The 19,081-nt window shown below is 43.2% G+C and overlaps 1 protein-coding gene across 4 annotated transcripts in view; it reads left to right on the top strand.

Annotated features, from left to right (window-relative positions):
- Positions 1-19,081, top strand: part of gfra2b (GDNF family receptor alpha 2b) — a 97,282-nt gene that overhangs the window by 53,575 nt on the left and 24,626 nt on the right. For all 4 annotated transcript variants that reach the window (XM_067484674.1, XM_067484672.1, XM_067484675.1 and 1 more), the window contains exons 4-5: positions 7,443-7,642; positions 9,673-9,860. In XM_067484674.1, the coding sequence (XP_067340775.1) occupies positions 7,443-7,642; positions 9,673-9,860 (388 nt within the window). The remainder of the gene's footprint in view (positions 1-7,442; positions 7,643-9,672; positions 9,861-19,081) is intronic.

The raw sequence follows: 19,081 nt of genomic DNA, 5'->3' as shown, positions 1-19,081 counted from the left end.
AGACTGAGGTTAAGACCAGGAAGCGACGCTGACAGGTTTCACAGCAGCTCAGACAAAATGCACCAACTGCTCAAACACACCACAACCAAATGGTGGATAACAGAGTGAGGACGTCCTCCTGGAGCTTGTGGCTTCTGGCCTTCTGTCCCCACCTTCACGTCTTCTTGGTGTTTTTCCCCCCTCACTCACTTTCTCTCTTACGTCCAATTCTGCCTCCAGTTCTGTGTTTGACCTTGTTAGATCACGTCTCCGTGCTGGATGCAGTGTATATATGTCTATATCTATATGTGTGTGTGTGTGTGGTTGTACAGACACTGGAGAACATTGGGGTGTGTATGTGCGTTGTGTGTACATCCCATGGCAGGGCTCTGTATATATCCTGATGAGCTTGCGTGTGTGTGTGTGTGAGAAAGATAACAGGACGACCTACAGCAAGTCTCTAATTGGCCCACACTCCTGCCCTGGATACTCGCTCTCTTTCTCTTTTATATATAAATATCTGCTCCCTTTTATATGCTGCTGCTGCTGCTGCTGCTTCTCTGTGAGTAAGGTGACGCATTAAAGACAGAGGGGGGACGGGGGGGTTGGGGGAGCTCAGAGATGAGAGAAGGTGCCTCAGGTGTAGAGGGTTAAACAGTGACTGACTGTAATGGAAGTGTCACAGTGAAGAAAGAGAGCGCGTCTGTTTGAAGACAGGTATGTTTCAAGATTGTGTCAACGCACAATTAGAGCTTCAAATGTGCTGCTGCAGGAGGGAAGAAGGATCTGAATGCTCTAATGCAGCTAATAGGATTTCCAACAGGGCTACTCGGCTGTAGCCGGACTTGCTTGAAGTTCTTGAAGACCTTTCCCCTCTCGCCTGAGGGGCTTCTTCATCTCTGAACTGAAAACCAGCGGTTATGTTTTTAAAAATCAAAGTGCACAGGAAGCAAGGCATCACATTTTTCACTTTGACGATCAAGAGGACGATTCACCAAAAGATGCAAACTGCTGGTAAACCTCAACCACTGAGGCCAAGTTCCTGTTTACAACAAAGTGCTGAAGTCATGAAGTTCTATGAACTGATAGAAACATCAGCCTCTGTCAAAATGATGGATGTTTGGATCAAAGTGTGGGGGGAGAAAAGAGGAAGAGCTCATGATCCCAAGGTTTTCAGCTTTTGAAACCATTTGACGTGCGTTAAGCTGTAGGTGCTGAGGTGCTGTCGTACGTAAAAAAGTTACATTTGATTTGATCCTGAACATGGCTCAGTAGTCCAGGTGCTGCACTGACTGCAGACCTGTCACCCACTGAGAAACCTTTTACCATACGTGCTAGTTACACTCACAAATGGGTTTCAAATGATTTGCAAACCACTGCATTGTCTTTGTAGCTAAATTTAACACAGAACCCTGACTTTTCTGGAAATGAGGTCTGTAGTTTCATATGGCCTGGGCCATTTATTGCTCCTCTATAAACAGAACTCGTCTTGCTGAATCATCGCCTTTATACACTGATCCTGGCAACAGACTCTGCTATTCTGCATTCAGTCACCACAGAACTGTTGTGTCTCTGGTTTCTTTCAGAAGCGTCAGACCAGCTCCTCTGTACAGAATCAGCCTTTCCTGGAAGCACACGCACACACAACGCTGCACAACTGTTTATCTATACAGCTCGGGGCTTTCAGTGTGCGTTTGTAGATGTGAGTGTTCAGAAAAATATGTTCCATTAGAGCAGACTTCGTCGGTGATAATAAAACACTCTTAAACACTCCAGTACTCCCCGTCTTGTAAACTCCTACATGTAGAGGAGTGAGGTTATCTGCAGGGAGAAGCTCGAACTGAACACACTGATACTGCAGACGAACACCATGATGCCTGCAGCTCTCTCTCACACGCAATTGTGTGTATGTTCGTATTTAATTATGTCCGACCCCACGGACTGAGGTGATGACAGCTCACAGTGTCTTTGTCACCGCCCTCAGTTCAGTCCAGTGAGTTTGAATGTAATCATCCACAGTACAGTGGATCAGCAAGAGCTAAAAATACAGCCGCAACATTTTGTATACAACTGCAGTACTTTGCTATGCATTCCTGTACTCGCTAAACAACCACAGGCTGATAAAGAGACAGCTGTTAGCGCTGATGGACCATCGTACTCTCGCTATCTGAAGCATCTGCAACATTTCAGTCAGTCACAGTTTGAGTGAATGAGCTCGCGTTTTTAAAGAGAGGAATGTAGGAAATGTGGCCGGTACGAGCAATCTTCTCCTCGTGACTTCTAAAGTGGAAGAAAACTGACATCAGGCAGGTGTGAAGTAGCAGAAAGCACAATTTATTCTGACAGAGAAAGATGTCTTCCATTACAGATGAACTCCAGTCATTTTCCACTTCAGTGTGTGTCTCCAGGTGTTGTGAGCTCTGCTGCATATGTGTAAAAAAGCAGCATAAAGGCTGCAGACGGAGGGAATGTGAAGACTGCAAGTGTGGAAAGCAAAGAAAAACATCTGATGGTGAGCTGCAAGACGCATGTGAATAGCTGAAGCAGCTGCTTGTGACTGAGTTGCATTGTGGGTAAAGTAGGCACCAGGTTCTGTGCCATAAAGAAAATTACAATCTTTCAATAAACAATTTTTCCAAACGTGATGGTGCTCAATGCAGAAAAACATTCAGTCAGTGCCGAATTGTTTTTACTGTCGTATTAATATGTTGGTTACATTTTCCTCAGGTAGTTGCTTAATTTCATCTACCTGTACATTTCATTTAAAACTATACTTATAAGGTGATATCACCGATTTTCAACTTGTTTTAGCAAGTTTCTCTGCTTCAGGCTTGAATCACTTCCCTCAGATGATCCGTCGATCTTTCAGCCCAGGTGATGTCATCAGGAGGATCTGCCCCAGCTACAGATATTGTAGTGCAGCAAAAAGTTTACAAAGGAGAAAAAAAAAAAACCATGTTCTGTGTTCATACTGAGGTTAAACGGATTCTGTATGAAATTAGGTCACTGTCCTGACCAGAAGTCAAATCATGACTTCAGATCACTAAGTTTTGTGCAAGAAACATTTATTTAATTTCTCCGTCCTCTAACTGTTAGAGGACGGAGAAATTAAATAACAACAACTCTAGAGACATGTTGGAGTCTAACATGTCTCTAGAGTTGTTACTAGTGTATCGGTGTATTGATTAAAACGGTGGACAACTCGGGGAAATGTCACCATGCCACACTTTAAAGGGCCAAGTTTACAGTTGTCCTTTTCATTAGACTCTTGTAATTGGATGTGTTGGATTAGAGCTTTGTGGAGTCGACACTCTGACACTGCGATGTGTGATCAGATCTCACTGTAGCTGCTCAGCACCCAGCACAGACGAGCCATCCTGCCCCTCCCCAGGTTGTGACTGGTCGGTGAAGGTGGCAGACGTCATCTCAGGTCTGTTGTGTTGCAGAACAACGAGCGGAGAGCAGGTGCCTCGAGCAGACGCCGCTCGCCTCAGTTGTGCTGTTGCTGGTGTAGACACTCAGAGCGCAGTGACAGTAGCTTTGGTAAAAGTGCTTGAAAGCAAAGTGTTGATTTAGGAGCTGGCTTTGAGATGGAGGAGAGTTTGAAAAGTTTGCACCACCTTATTTTAAAATCACAGAGTTAAACTAAGACTGTGTGGTTTTTTTAATCAAAATAATATTTAATGCACATTCGGTTGTGATAAATGTTCCTTTGTCAGAAATTAAAGTTACTTTCTAATTTATCAGGACAGATGCACCAATATAATCTTCCTTACTTCTGGTGATGAAAAATGATTTACCAGCGGAATGTGCATAATCATTATGTCAGTTTGATGCAAACATAACTCTAACAAAAATGGTCCAGGATTGTATAAATAAGTCACGATAAAGTAATGATTATATTAGTTCAAATATTTGAATATCCTTTTAAAATTTAAAAACGGATAAATGCAATCAGGGATTGGATTACATTTATTTATTTGTTTCTTGGATTATGTCCACTGATGTCATACGGTGGAGGTCAAAGTGGACGGCTGAGAAGGCAGAAGATGTTGTTAATTCTATCAAAAGACTGGACGACCTCAGAGCTTTGTGCTCAGCCCCCGAGTGTATGTGGAGGTGAAAGAAACACAAGAAAGGAGGAATGTGGTTTCCTGTGGTGTCTTCCTCAGTGGACAAAAAGGTCTTCACAGCTGGAGGGCTGAACACAGGGGCGCATGATTCTGCCGCCCAGGTGGTAAATATGTCATCAATCGGCTGCAGCTGACCCCCTCCTCTCCCCCCCCCCCCCCCCTCCTCCCCTCCTCCCCCCTCCTCCCCCCTCTTTGACACCTAACTCATTTGCGTGTAAATGTAACAAAACTACAAACCAACGCTTAGCTGCACCAGAAGAGCTAAAGAGCATCACAGCTGCTCCGTAAAATCTGGAGAAGTTTCAGGTTCTGGTGCATGTGTGAAAGCAGCGTTCACGTCAGCAGACATGGGCAAGAAGATCAGCTATGTCCCAAACACACGTATGTCCTGCCCTAGTTAGATACTTGTCCTTACATTTGACTGCGTGACAGCCATTTCAGCGCCATGGAAATGGCCTTCGTGTTGTCATGACAACAATTTCGATCTTGACATCAGTGAAACAACAGAGCCTATTGTGGACTATGGAAAAGGGCAGAGAGCAGGACACACCACTGTCTCCATCACTGGGACCGGTTTTCTTAAAGGCATCGTCATGGAGACGGTGAGCCAGCAGCTCCTGTTCCTGCTCAGCATGGACACTGTGACACACACAGACTATCGTCACAGGCTGCACCCCCTTCCATGGCAACTGCAGCCCCCTTTTTTTTCAGCTCTGCTGTTTTCCCCCCTCCTCTGTTTCACCTATCGTCTCCATGTTTTCCTGCACAGTCACTGCTCTTCACATGACGGCTAAAGATGTGATGGTGTTTCCCACTGGACTTCGCCTGTGTGACGACTCCCACGGGTCAGACCATCAGTTGAAATGCAGCGGTGCTGACGGCCTACAGCTGCCTCGAGTTTGGTTTCCAGTTCTAACACTGGGTTGACACTGCGGGACTCTCTGCTAGACTGGAAGTAAACGCACCCTGTCTCATGCTTCACAACACTGTTGCCATTTTCAATATTCAGCCAAGGCTGCACCGCCTTTCCTGAGCCTGAACCTACGTGTTGAAATGTCACATTTTAGTTGTACAGAGTCAAACTTCATTAAAGACATGTTCTGTCCTTCAAGTATGCAATAATTTGTTTAGTCTGTCTCTAAACAAGGTCTCACTTGTTGTAATCGTTTGTCCCGTTCACACTGGCCATGAATTAATCCTGTCCTCAAGCCCTTTCATCTTTAGAAATGAGGCTTCAGCAGTCGGAGTTAATTAAAAAACTGGTGGACGTCTTCCAAACTTGCTTTAAGATAAAACTCTCACTTTGTTTCCCTGGTGAGTTGCAGTGGAAGGAAAGGACCAAAAAAGGGAATTTAGAACTAAAAAGGCTGCAGCATTGGAAGACGTCCACTAATGGGACTCGGAAGGTTGGCGACTGATACTGTCTTCAGATAAACACAGAGTTTGGCCCCCATCACTTAGGTGAAGTAAACAAGTCAAACCCTTTTTCAAACCCATGCGGCTGTGAATGTTTCTGAAAGTGTTTTTGTACATTCGGTGCATGTTTTTTATCCATTTTTGGGAAGTTAATAAAAATACTTTTTGCACGTCTTTGTGGTCATTTTGTCTATTTCTAAAGGGTTTTTGTCTCATATTAGTCAACTTGTCAGAGTAATTTTGTGTCCATTTTTCTGTGTTTGACCATTTTGTGCCTTTTTGGGTTGATATTAATGATTTTGTGTCATTTTGCATTTTGTGGTGGGTTTTTTTTGTGCATGCTTTGCGGTCACTTTGTCTTTTTAATGTCAAACAAGACAAAACCAAAATTAACGTCAGAGGCTCTGGTCCATGGTCCCAGTGACCTCGTAGCTCCCAGGATCCATTCAGTGATCCATCCATGTCAGCACCTGACTGTGTCGTAGGACAGCCATGAAAAACAGTGCTTAGCTGACCATCTGTTCTTCTAATGTAGTTTAACCAGAGAGCAGAGGTCTGATGCACATTTTCAACTCTTCTCCATCACTTTATTACAGCCCACTTACACTCCACTTAAGATTTGATTGGCTCTCAGTCTCAGCGTCCTGTTATCACTAAACACTGCTCTCACATGTCCACAGCTTCACTGACTCAGGATCAGATGGTTTGCCACTGTCTGCGTGATGCATCATTCCCTCTCAGGCAGCCTGACTGCGGTCCTAGCTTTGCTCTCCATATATTTGACTATTGTGCCTACCAGTCCAGCTTTATGCTTATGTATTAACATAATGAGTGCAGTGCAGATTTAATACATTCCACATACCGTCACTAATGTAATGTAGTGCAGGCCACAGGCTTGGCTGCTAATAAAAAAAGAACCTGAGGGTGATACCCACTTCATATCCCCACTGCTCCTGATTAATGATGCCGTGCACTGACAGGGGACAGCTGAGCAACCTGCAGCTTTTTCACTGCTGGCTTGCGTAAGGCCTGTGCGAGAAGAGATGTGCTTTTTGGAAACCTACAAACACAGGACTCAGTGTCAGGGATCAAACCGTAAGACTCAAGGACACCAGGGGCCTGTTTCACAAAGCAGCTTCAGCTTACTCTGGCTCTGTTTTGAGTTTCCTGCTTCACTGAGCCCAGGGGCGAAATCTTCAGTCTGACACTGAGGGTAAACCACTGGGTTGAGGGAGGGAGACGCTGTTGTCTTCGAGGACTCACCTGCCCCACAGTCTCTGTGAGCACATTTTGGGAAAACGATTAAACATTAAAGTCTCTTGAGCAGCTAATGTTGAGTATTTTTACTATATTAGAATGGACATCTCCTGCAATAATCACATGCTTGTCTGAGTCCTCCTGAGAACTGGCATCACAGACCTGGTAATTAACTGCCTGTGGTAACTCTGGGTTTTTCTCCAGTTTACGTGACAGTTGGTAATTAGAAGCAACTTCATCAGCAGTAAGAGTGACGACATAAGTTGAAACTCTGAAACCTGTAGGTGCATTTGTGACAGAGCTGGTGGTGACGGATTTGCAAAGAGCTGGTTCAATCCTGGCAGCAAAGCTGTGAGCACAGGGAGCTTCCTTCTGTTTCCTTTGTTTTTGTCTCCTGTGCATGTTTGAATAAAGAAGACAACCTCACAGCCCGCGTGGATAATTTGGCATTAATAATTCTCAAGGTTTGGGATATGTCTTCCCATAAATGTCCTGAACATCAGCACCAGAGCTGCAGCCTTTTGAAGATGCTAGTCTGGTATTAGCCTCCGGTAGCTAAAACTAAACAGGACAGTAGCTTCCGGGCAACATTGAAGTCAAACGTTTATATATCATCATACTTGATAAACCTTTATCATCTTTTGTCTTTCTGTTCAGATTTGTCCTTGTCGAAGATGAGCCCCTGCTCTGAAGCGGGGAAACCCTGTAACCCCTGTCTGGACGCAGCAAAGGCGTGTAACCTGAACGAGACATGTAAACGTCTACGCTCTGCCTACAACTCCATCTGCAGCAAGGCCACGCCCCCACAGCCCTCGCTGGCCAACCAGGAACCTTGCAGCCGGAAAAGGTGTCAGAAGGTGGGAGAACTTTTATTTTGGTGAACATTTAGTTTTATGCAAAAAGAAAAGGTATGTTTACAGAAATATTAGGTAAACAATGCTGTCAGCTCAGCTAAAAGGAATAAAAATGTAAATGACAATGTCTATAATCACTGTTAAACCAAAGCAAAATTACAATTTATTGCACAAGTCTGAAAGAGACTGCGTTAGATGTGACCTGTGGATCAGCATACACTCATTTAGATTTTGCTAAAATATCTCATTATCTCGAGAAAATGAACTTTATTATCCCAAGACTTTCAGATCACGAGATAATTATCCTGTTAATGTTATCGTGACATAACGGCACAAAAAAGATGATTGTATCCTTGTCCGTTCTCTGCTTCTGTTTACGGGGATAATACAACGAAGCAAACAATGCTAAGTACTCAGGCTCCATAGCAAAGGCTAATTTGCAGCCGCTGTCCCTGGTCAGGCTTTAGGTCAGGCCTTAGGTCAGGCTTTAGGTCAGGCCTTAGGTCAGACTTTAGGTCAGGCCTTAGGTCAGGCCTTAGGTCAGGCCTTAGGTCAGGCTTTACGTCAGGCCTTAGGTCAGGCTTTAGGTCAGGCCTTAGGTAAGGCCTTAGGTCAGGCCTTAGGTAAAGCCTTAGGTCAGGCTTTAGGTCAGGCCTTAGGTCAGGCTTTAGGTCAGGCCTTAGGTCAGGCCTTAGGTAAGGCTTTAGGTCAGGCCTTAGGTCAGGCTTTATGTCAGGCCTTAGGTCAGGCTTTAGGTAAGGCCTTAGGTCAGGCCTTAGGTAAGGCCTTAGGTAAGGCTTTAGGTCAGGCCTTAGGTAAGGCCTTAGGTCAGGCTTTAGGTCAGGCTTTAGGTCAGGCTTTACGTCAGGCCTTAGGTCAGGCCTTAGGTCAGGCCTTAGGTCAGGCTTTACGTCAGGCTTTACGTCAGGGTCTATCAATAAATTAATAAATCAGTGATATGAGATGTCATTCACATCTGATCATCAAACAGTAATTCAGTTTATTAAAATCAGCTCATTAAAGTGATGCATTAGTAGCTTGAATGTGATATTATTGGATTCTGTGGTGAGAAATGAGACATAAATTTACTTTTAGTACTTTGGAACTTCAGGAACATTTTGATTGCAGAAGTTTTACTTGTGAGATAGTACTTTTCTACATATATGAATTATAATACAGCAATGAATACAATTCAGTGTTGAGCTTAGTTTTGTCCAGGCCAACAATCTGCATAACAACAACATCAGATGTTTCTCCTGAAAACTCCAATGTGACCTTGTGTCATGTGGTTCCTGAGACAAAGTCTTGCACAGTGCAGTAATATCAGCTAGAATAGATGCAGACTGCTGTGACTGTGAAAGCTAAAAGCCTCTTTAAGGCTACAAAGTTAGAAACTTGTTGTGCCGTTTTTTACTACTTGCACTAAACCTTGGAGCTGTTACTGTGGCTGAGTGTGATTCTTGTCCCTCACTTGTCCTTTGCACTGTTAATTTCCTGTTACTTATTTCATGGGCTCTATGCTGTTAAACTGCTGCTCTGGTGCAGAACATTTACACGGCTTAAATACACAAATTGAACCACAATATAAAGTGTAGAGTAAAATGAAAACATGTTACAAAACACAAACTTCATCCAATTTTGTGAAATATAACTAAACAATAACTACTCACTAGTACTTTCTGTCAAGTCTCCAAATTTCTCTTTTTTTAAAATGTTTATGCAAAACACTAAGTTTTGGTGTGTGTAGCTTTAAATGCAGATGACCCCCCACGGTGTGGAAGTGTGTGTGAAGTATGTGGACAATGAATGAAGTTGCCTACAACAGTGCTCGTGTCTCCTGTACATTTTTCATGAGTCCTGTTGTGACATCATGTAAATTCTGAGTAGCTTACTGTTCTACAAAGACAGAAATGGTTAAAAAGCAGAAGGATTTGAACTTTTGTCATATACAGATCCATGTAAAAACTATGATTTGTGCATATTAGGGAAAGTTTTTGTTTCTGGCAGTATAACATTTCTTCGGTGTCTCTCAGGCTCTGCGGCAGTTTTTTGAGCGGGTACCGTGGGAGTTGAGCTATCCGCTGCTGTTTTGCTTCTGCCCGGACCAGGCCTGTGCCGAGCGCCGCCGCCGCACCATCGTCCCGTCCTGCTCCCACCAGGAGAGGCACAGACCTTCCTGCCTGGAGCTGCGACACGCCTGCCGCTCCGACGCTCTCTGCAGGTGAGTGCTGTGGCCTTCAGCAGCCAGTCAGGCGCAACCTGCTGGTTTTTCCATTCACGCACATTCATTCCAGAGGAGTTTTCAGCTTGATGCAGCTTGTTTCACTGATGATTATCCAGCAAGAGGAGGAACTAATCAGTGAAATCAGCTGCTGAAGTGTTTAATTGGGAAGAAATCTCACACACTCTTGGGTGTTTGATTGATAACTACTGGCTTTAAAGGTTAGAGAAGCTTGAAGAGGGGGAAATAAATGAGCAACACTCTCCCGCCCTCCCTTGGCGAGTGAATTCGAGGTGCCCTTGAAAAGGGAGAAGCGCCGGAAATAGCACATGTGTGATTGGTTGACTTTCTGTGGATAAAAACATGTTGAATATAGTGACAGTGGCAGGAAGGATTCTGAGTTGAGAGCTGAGGACGTAAAGTGGGGAAGAGCAGGGTGTGAAACAGGAAGGGTCTCAAACATTAAAGCTTTTTTCTTTGAATCTTGAACCTCGTTTGAAGGCCCCAGGTATTTGATGTCAGGTCGTTTGGGTCGTTGATACCTTCACAGCAGTTGGGGTCAAAGTGTAAACGACTGTGTTGGATGTGGCTGGTCCTTCTTTTCTGTCCAGTCCTCAAAGGAGTGTTTATTGTCCTTCATGTGCAAATGAACTGCTGAGTCCTGTCCTGAGAAGCTGGTTCTACCTGCGTTGTGTTTATGCTGTTGTCTTGTTTCTGCAACGTACAAATCAGCATGTTACACTCTGCACTGGTTCATCATTCCTGCATCAGCCTCCAGGCCAAAGTGAGGAGACTCTCCAGGGCCAGTGTTACTATGGAGTTGACCCCCTTCACTTTATCTCAGCATTCGATAGCAAAAGCCATTACTCTGTTTGTCTGGGTGTTTTTAGTGTGGCCAAGCTGAGCGAGGCCGAGTGGGAAACGCTGCCTCCCTGAACGCATCACAATTTGTTGCTGCAAACGCTTTTAAATTCGTGGAGGGAGCAGGTAGCGTATGTCGTTCCCTAAAACAGCTGCTCGTTGTAGTTCTAATCAAACAAACTGAAGAAATCGTGCATATGTTGGGATATTATCAGCAGCAGATTGAGCCATATTTGATTTTTGGTGTTTGTGGCAGCTGGACATATGCTCAAATTAACATTGATTATTGGTGGGAGAACATTGATGTTGATTATTCCTAAAATTAATTTATCTTAATTTTCAGTCTCATAAATTCAAGAATTGTGTGCGTTTCTTTGTCATTTATAACGGTAAAATAAATATTTCTGGGTTGTGGGCTAACGTGCTGCAAAGATGTCAAGGATGTTTTTTTACTATCTGTAATAATATGAGCGAAATAATTATAAATTATGAACAAAATGCCGATGAACACTAGTAATATTCACTAGACACTGGTAGCCGATCTTGGTTGGACTGGAAAGAATAAAATGAGTTCTGCTCGATCCTCTGCTCCACATGCACAGTGGATGTAGATCAGTTGGTAATGCAGTCTTCCATTGACCACAGGGTCAGTGGTTTGATCCCCGGTCCCAGCTACGTGTTAATGCGTCGTCAGGCAAGACACTGAACCTTAAGTTGATTCCTGTAGGTCAGCTGAGCACCTTGCATGGCAGCCACCTGTGTGTGTGTGTGTGTGTGTGTGTGTGTGAATGGGTGAATGAGAAGCAACATTGTAAAGCGCTTTTATCATTTACAGCAGCTCCATGTTTTTCATCCACTGTAGCTCATGTTGTATCACTTCCTGTCTGTCTGGCGTTTTTCTGCTGCAGTATTTTCAGTACAGCCACCTTGTGACCAAGGCCGAGGTTTTAGAACTGCTCTGATCCCCTCCAGCCCCCCACCCATTTTTTCCTTCACAAAGCCTGAACCAGCCTCAGCAAATGATGAGCTAAATGTGAATAATTCTTTTATCCTCCCATCCAACGGTTCTTCTCCCAAATGTTTCTTGCACCTTGAGGGCAAACAAGTGAGTGTCTGTGTCTGTAACTGCACAGACGATTGCTTTAATTGATTTCTTTCAAAACGTTGAGGTGTTCATCAGCACATGAAAGCCTCTGTGTGTGTGGGTGCTGAGGTCAAACTGTACCATTCTTCTTCGTCTCATTCAGGTTTATTTTGTGGACTTCGGTGTGTGTATGTGTATAAGAAGTGTGTAAGCATGTCAGCAGCAGAGTTCAGTCTTCAGGGTGAAGGCTTAGCACTTAATAGACCCTTTTAATCACAGATGAATGAGCCTCAAAGACTACTTCACTGATTTATCACTGCACCCTTGTTGGACTCACGATGGACAGAAAAAAAGTCACTGCAGCAGAATTAGGATCGTAAAGCAGAGTCTGCATGGGTTAGTTTGCAGGACCAAACTGGTTGTCAGCATTAGTGGAGCCCTCCCAGATGTTCAGGTCCCCATGCTGTGTGCACTAATGCACTGAGAACAAGTCAGATGGTTCCTCTTCTCTTCAGCACAGAGGTCCATCGTTTCCAAATGGAATTTCAGATGTTTACTCGTCAGACCGTGAGGAACCAAGGATCCATCCATTCAGTATTGTTTAATAGTCCCTTGTTACAGAGACCTTATTCTCTAAATGTCTTATTGATAATATTAATGATAATGATGAAACCGCCAAATTCTTTGTCATTTTACATTGATAAAGATTATTCTCAAGGCCTTGAATGTGTATTTTATTTTCAGTGATGAACATCACCACCATCTTTGCTTCTGACAAACTGAGCTTCTCTTTTCAGTCTTTTGTTGACCCTGTCCCCAACATTCTTCTGTTGCTCACTGTGATGTTTAACACTCACATACAAACTCAATTTCTAATTTTATGATATTCACCCAGAAACTCGTTATACAAAGCACTTTTAAACTCCTTTTTTGTTCTGCCGCATTCTGTCAAAGTTGTTCTTTTCTGCTGTAATGGGAAGAAATAAAGGCTGATTAGTGGAGTTTACAGTACGTGGGGTCTTCTGATAATGAGCATAGGTCAGAAAATGTTTCCAGAAATAGACAGTTAATAGAGGATATCAGAGTAGAAATGGAAATTAGCTGCTCATTAGTCTCCAGAGCTGCTTAAAGTAATAAACAAGTATTTCAGTTTTTATTTTTAGTCATTTACCTTTTTAGTTGATTTGATTTTAACCTCTTTTTAGTGTAAGTACCAACACAGACCTGCAGTCAAAGCTCCATGAACTGAACCACAGGATAATTCGTGAGATACAGCAGGTATCAAATAATTCAACTCCTATGGTGACGGGACCATGTTCAGTCTGCATTGTGGTTTATGTCATTTCTGTTGGCTTCATACAGGCCACGTGTGGTGACTAGAAGATGTTTGTTCTACACGTGACGGGATGATTGTCATTTTACATGTGACGTGCAAGACACGGTTTTCAGAGCAGATTGAAATTAGTGGTGTCCCACAAGGCTCTGCCCTCGGCCCTCTCTTGATTTTAATCTGTCTCCTCCCCCTTGGCCATATTTTCAAGGAGTGTGGTATTCACTTCCACTGCTATGCAGACGATACGTAACTTTATATGTCCCCCAAACCTGACTCTGCTGTTCCACCTCCCAGTCTTATTAAATGCTTACATGAAATAAACTACGGTAATAAGCCTGAAGTTCTTCTCTCAGGCAGCAGATCCCCCCTCTCTCGCTTATGATGATCAGTGGGGGAATGTCTGTTTTCTTTTTCCTATAGTCAATCATCAGCTCCTCGGTCTGTGGGTTGTCATGCTCCACCACTCTTCAACAGCTCCACTGGCTTCCCATCAAATATCGTATTTATTTTAAAATTCTCCTCTTTACGTTCAAAGACCTTCATAACCTTTCAGAGCTCCTACAGTCATATAACGCTTGCCGTACTCCTCCTTCTACACTTTCTTTCCGAACCTTCTGCACGTATGACTAACATTTAGTCACACTGCCCCCTTCTCTGGACTCTTTGTCTCTTCAAATCATGACTAAAGATTATGTAATACACTTTAGTCTTTGTGATTTCTCACAGTAACTTTTTACCTTATTAGGCAGTTTGGACTTTGTAGGGATTTTTTTGCTTATTGTTGTGCTCTGTTCATACGGCCTGTTTGTTATTGTAGCTCCTTCCATACAGTGACCTGAAATAAAATATTAAATATTTTATTATTAATAGGGATATTGAGATTTTCTTTACCAGCTGTTTCCATGTCATGTGACAGTGTACAACCTTTCCTACCCAGTGTGTTTATGTATATTTAATGTTGCTAAAGATTAACCATGTATCATACTTTTGAGAAAGTATTGTTCCAAAAGTCAATGTGATTCTTTGAGAGTTGTTCTTTTTTTTTTAACAACACAACCCAGAAGTTCTGGTTTCACTCAGGCGTATTCACATTATCGCAGGAAAATGCGTGCTGTGCTCTGACCCGTACTGCATTTACCACTCCGAAGCTTTAGAGGCCGGAGTACTAAATTCTGTTATTTTAGCCATAATGCAACAGATTTTTATGTGTCACAGACTCAGCCCGTGTAGTTGTGTTCTTGAAAACACTTGACCAGTTACACAGGATCTCTTTGTATGGTCCAGTTTAGGAAGCTCAGAGACACACGTAGGCTGATTAGTTTTTCGGTGTCTTTAGTGGTCAGTGGTGACTAAACCAAACCCAGAATCCTTTGTACCTGGACTTTGTGAACATGGTGTTGGTGTTGAACAGTATCTCTACAGCATCAACACAAAGCAAGCAGAAACCAGAATGAGAGTGTGATGAAAGACCTGCCTTTAGATAATCAGCCTACACACACACTGCTGTTATAAAGGCCCTGCAGGCTTCTTGTTTGTGACTTTCTGCTGCTGCACAAACTACTTCTTTGTGTTTCTCCCACTGAGAAGATGTGCGTCTGAAAAAGCATGTGCAAGTTACAGGAAAGAAGAGACAAATCAATATCTGTAACTGAGAATAACACAACAGCAGCACTGCAGAGCCCATCGACCACCACCACCACCACCCAATCAAAAAAGTCCCAACGAGCTCCGTCCCAGCCCCCCACCCCCCCAAACCCACAGCATTCACTTCCAGCCCTCAGCTGGACACCAGTACACTCTGTGGCACTAACTGCTTCGCCTCGATATCATGCATGAAGCATGAATCATGTCTGATTGCCTGTAAAAATAATCCAATGTAGGTTTTTTTTTTTTTCACTTTAGCCTCTATTAACTTGAGCTGGAGAGAAGACAGAAGCATAATCACAGGTCCCACAGGTCCTTTGGGTCCTGACAGCCTCTGAGGGCGTCTCCTTCCCCGCCGTGGATATGAGCAGGCAGGAGGACGTGACTGCTCAGGGGCTGCTCTGATTGACAGGCAGCGTAATTAAATATGGTTTTATCACGAGTAATGTGTGAGAAACCTACAGAGAGCCCGAAAGGTTTTTGGACCAAAGCTCTTAAAAATGTCTATTTGCATTTCAAATAAAGAGCACAATCACACCTGCAGTTCATTTACAATGAGAACTGTGGGGGAAATGTTCACTTTGCAGGTTCCCACTCTGCAGCTACAAGACAATTAGAGACTAAATGTATGTAATGTGAGTTTGTCTGCACTTTATAGCTCGTGGGTCTCTAAAAGTTAATATTTGCATGAAAAACTTTAATTAGGAAGTGTTTAAAACCAAAACCCAAAACTGTAATTTCCTGAAATGATACTCAGCAATGGTACAAATGGAGAAATAAGCAATAATATTTACACCTGCTATTATAGAACCTGAACCAAGTTTTTTTTTTTTTTTTTTTTTTTTTTTTAAAGGAGCCTAGTCTTCTAAGCTGAATCCAAACTAGGAGCTGGTTCCACAGAACAGGAGTTTGATAGCTGTGGTGGGTGAAAGCTACTGAATAAATCAACATTAACATTAACGAAGCCGCCTAATTAGTGTCGACAACCTGGAAACAAACTGATCAGCAGATGAGCTGAAATTTAAATTAGAGGTTGTTGTGACATTGAGAAAACAGCTTGGAACATTTTGGTTTTTACACCTAATTCTTCGTTTGTCATTTTTTTGATCCCAGTAACTGAGCTACTGATGCACATTAAACTGTGGAACTAAAAAATACAGCTTAAATGCACATTTCTGGAATCCAGAAAAGAGTCAACACCAGTGGACACACTGGTCTTACTACTGCGGACGTCCCGCTGTCCATCAGGCCAGATCCTGCTTTTGTGTACTTGTATTCATAAAACTACCACGTTGACCTCCACATGCAGGTGGAGCTGGAAGAATGTCTATGATAATAATGGATGACGACAAAAGTAAAGCTGAATACAAACTCTGCACTGCTCAAGTCTTAAGAGCTAGTTACTGACAGTTATGTTTCTCAAGAATATTTAAAACATTGTATTCCTGTGTAGACTCTGCAGTCTCCTTCATCCAGGATCTCATCCTAAATCTGTGCTGTGTTCATCTTTTACGTTTTCATTTAAATGTATTTATTTTTTTCAGCTCTTTGTTTGGCAGAGGAACATGCAGGATTTGCTCAACTTCAATTGACTGAAGACTTTAGTGTCCAGCAACTAATACTAGAAGCAAAACGGAGACTCAAATGTAAGTACTGGTACTTGTACTCAGTACAGGTATCGGGACATCCCCAGACCAAGCAGTGAGTTAAGTGCCTGACTAAATCCTGCAGCTCTGCAAACATTTACCCCTGTGGAAGGAAGAGTTTACAGTATACACATTTAATAAATGGTTTTGACTTTGTTCAGTCTTTTCCATGCAGCCACAGGACACACACACACACACACACAGCTGGTTAAAGTGTTGCTGATTACTTTGAGTGTATTTCTGCTTCAAAGTCCTTTAATTATCAGAGAGACGGAGTTCGTCTTCTCCCGCTGATTGATGTAAAGTTACTGCTCTGCTGGAATGAAAATTGTTGCCTGTAAATGACTGAGAAACAGCAATTGAGAGATTGTGATTTTGCTTTTGACCTGTAATTATCACAGTGGTCACAGTCTGGTTATTTGTTAGTGGACTGAGGACAAAGTGAATAGCTTGAATGTCCAGAATGTCCTAGAAAACCAAAGAAAAGTGAATAGATTCTCCATCATATCTCTAACAAACCAACTTAAAGCCTTTAGTAAGTCTGACCATTGTGTTACATGTCAGAGTTTTATTCCCTCAGCTCTTCATGGAGATAAAGAAGCACAGATAGTTTTAAAATCCTGTGAGTTAAGTTGTGCTTCAAACAGCTGTAGCATCTCTGCAGGCTGCACATGCAGGTGAAGTAGGTGGAAATGGACAAGGACAGCTCGAGACAGCTCTGCTTTTTAGCATCAGTGCTGCTTCCCACACTCAAAATAACCTCAGCAGAGTTGGACTCTGACGCTGCTGAGCCAGAGACCACAACGGTGTCAAAGAGAAACGGTCTGTGGTTTCTCTGGACCCATTTTGGATCCAGTGGTCACTTTCTTTTGTTGTTGTCTTTTTTTGCACCAACTAACTTTGTGTGCATGACAGAGAGGAAGTGGACGGTGGAGAGGAAACAGAACAGAAGCAGACACACCTGTATTTGTAACACAGTAACACAGAGTTCTGTTACCGTGTTGTTCAGCCTTTCTATGGTTTTCCATCTTTTGAGCTTTGACTGCAGCTCTTTTAATCCCCTTATCTCGTTGCATCCTCTTTCTCTGCTCTGACCTCAGCCGACTCAGACTCTCACAAAAACATGAGATGGAAACATAAATTCGTTTATTCTTTCCTTTGCTTTGCTGTAAACTTTGTTTGAATTTGTGCTACATTTGGACGGAAACTTCAACCAGTCAATTTGTTTGTTAGTCCATCGCTGTGGTCAAACCTGAATTATCTCAACTTTTTATTGTGTCACTCTGACATCTTGTTCCGACATTCATGTTTTCCTGAGCATAGACTGACTTTGTCCAAATTGTTGAAAAGTTCAGTGCTGTCATTACTTTGGTAACTAACTAACAGGAGCAACCTGTTTATTTGTGGGACTATTTGCAGCAGTGGATTCTTCCTTTTTTGGTCTCTATTGAGTATTTGTGGCAGCAGAAGTCAAAATAAACTGCAGTGTGTGTGTGTGTGTGTGTGTGTGTGTGTGTGTGTGTGTGTGTGTGTGTGTGTGTGTGTGTGTGTGTGTTCAGCATTATGAAGTACAACAGTTTGACTCAATGATGATTTTAAAAGTTTAGTGACAGAAGTGGAGCTGTGGCTGCGATGCAGCTTAACACATTATAATAGTTTGGAGAGACAGTCTTTGCATTTGTGGACTGCAGATCATAGCTCTTGGAAATATCCACTTTATTGGCTTGTGTGAACTGACCCTGTAAAACCTTCAGACACAGAACACACAGATTAACTCGTAACAGACCTGTTGAAGGTTCCCATCAGGACGCATCTTGCAGATGTGAAGATTTATGGGCGTCTGCTTCTGTTTGACCCCCATCAAGCTGAGAACTGTAGCACTAATGTCGGCGGTATGTATGCAAACACACAGGGCTGTGCACTGAGCTGTGCTGAGCTAAACTGCCTTCCCAAACCCGGCAGCAGCAGCCGAGCGGTGTTTTTAAGGCACGGAAGCCAATCTAGCGCCGGCATCGCTCCATTACTCGGTCAGTGAGGTGAGGTGGTGGTGTGATGGAAATAGCTGCCTCTTTTTTTGTAGGTCACCCAGCACACCAACAATGCAACAACAGGCCTTCTCACTAACTCCGTTTGTTGCTGCATGTCTAAGAGTTTACACAAAAGAACCCCCCCCCCCCCCCCCAATTTCCTCTCTGTGGGTCTTTACAGCAGTGATGACACGTGAGGAATGACTCTTTGAAGGGGCAAACAGGCAGGATAACCCAACAGAGGTGGAGCAGAAAGCCGTGAAACCCGACGTGTGACCGAGGGTGTAATCTCTCCTGATGCTGACGAAGAGCAGCAAGCAGCAGCTCATAACGTATGCAAATATGTGAATGTGCAAATGAGGGGTCCCACTCAGGGACTGTTAATTAAAGAGAACAAACCAAAGCAGCTAATCACTAAACACAGACACATGTACACACACATTTACATGAAGATGGGAGAAAATGTGACAGATGCACGTCGAGGCTCAACAGATCTCAACTAATACCTTCAGCGAGACCTTCCCACACACACTTCTCATGTAATGTACAGAAAAATGACACAGTCAATCAAAGATTAGGTTAACAGTGGTCTGCTAGCTGCTGCTGCAAAGTATTGTGTTGTTTGT

The sequence above is a fragment of the Channa argus genome, chromosome 18, assembly GCF_033026475.1.
Source record: "Channa argus isolate prfri chromosome 18, Channa argus male v1.0, whole genome shotgun sequence".
Taxonomy (NCBI): Eukaryota; Metazoa; Chordata; class Actinopteri; order Anabantiformes; family Channidae; genus Channa; species Channa argus.
Note: the sequence above shows the minus strand (reverse complement) of the source record. Positions and strands in the feature narration are given on the sequence as shown.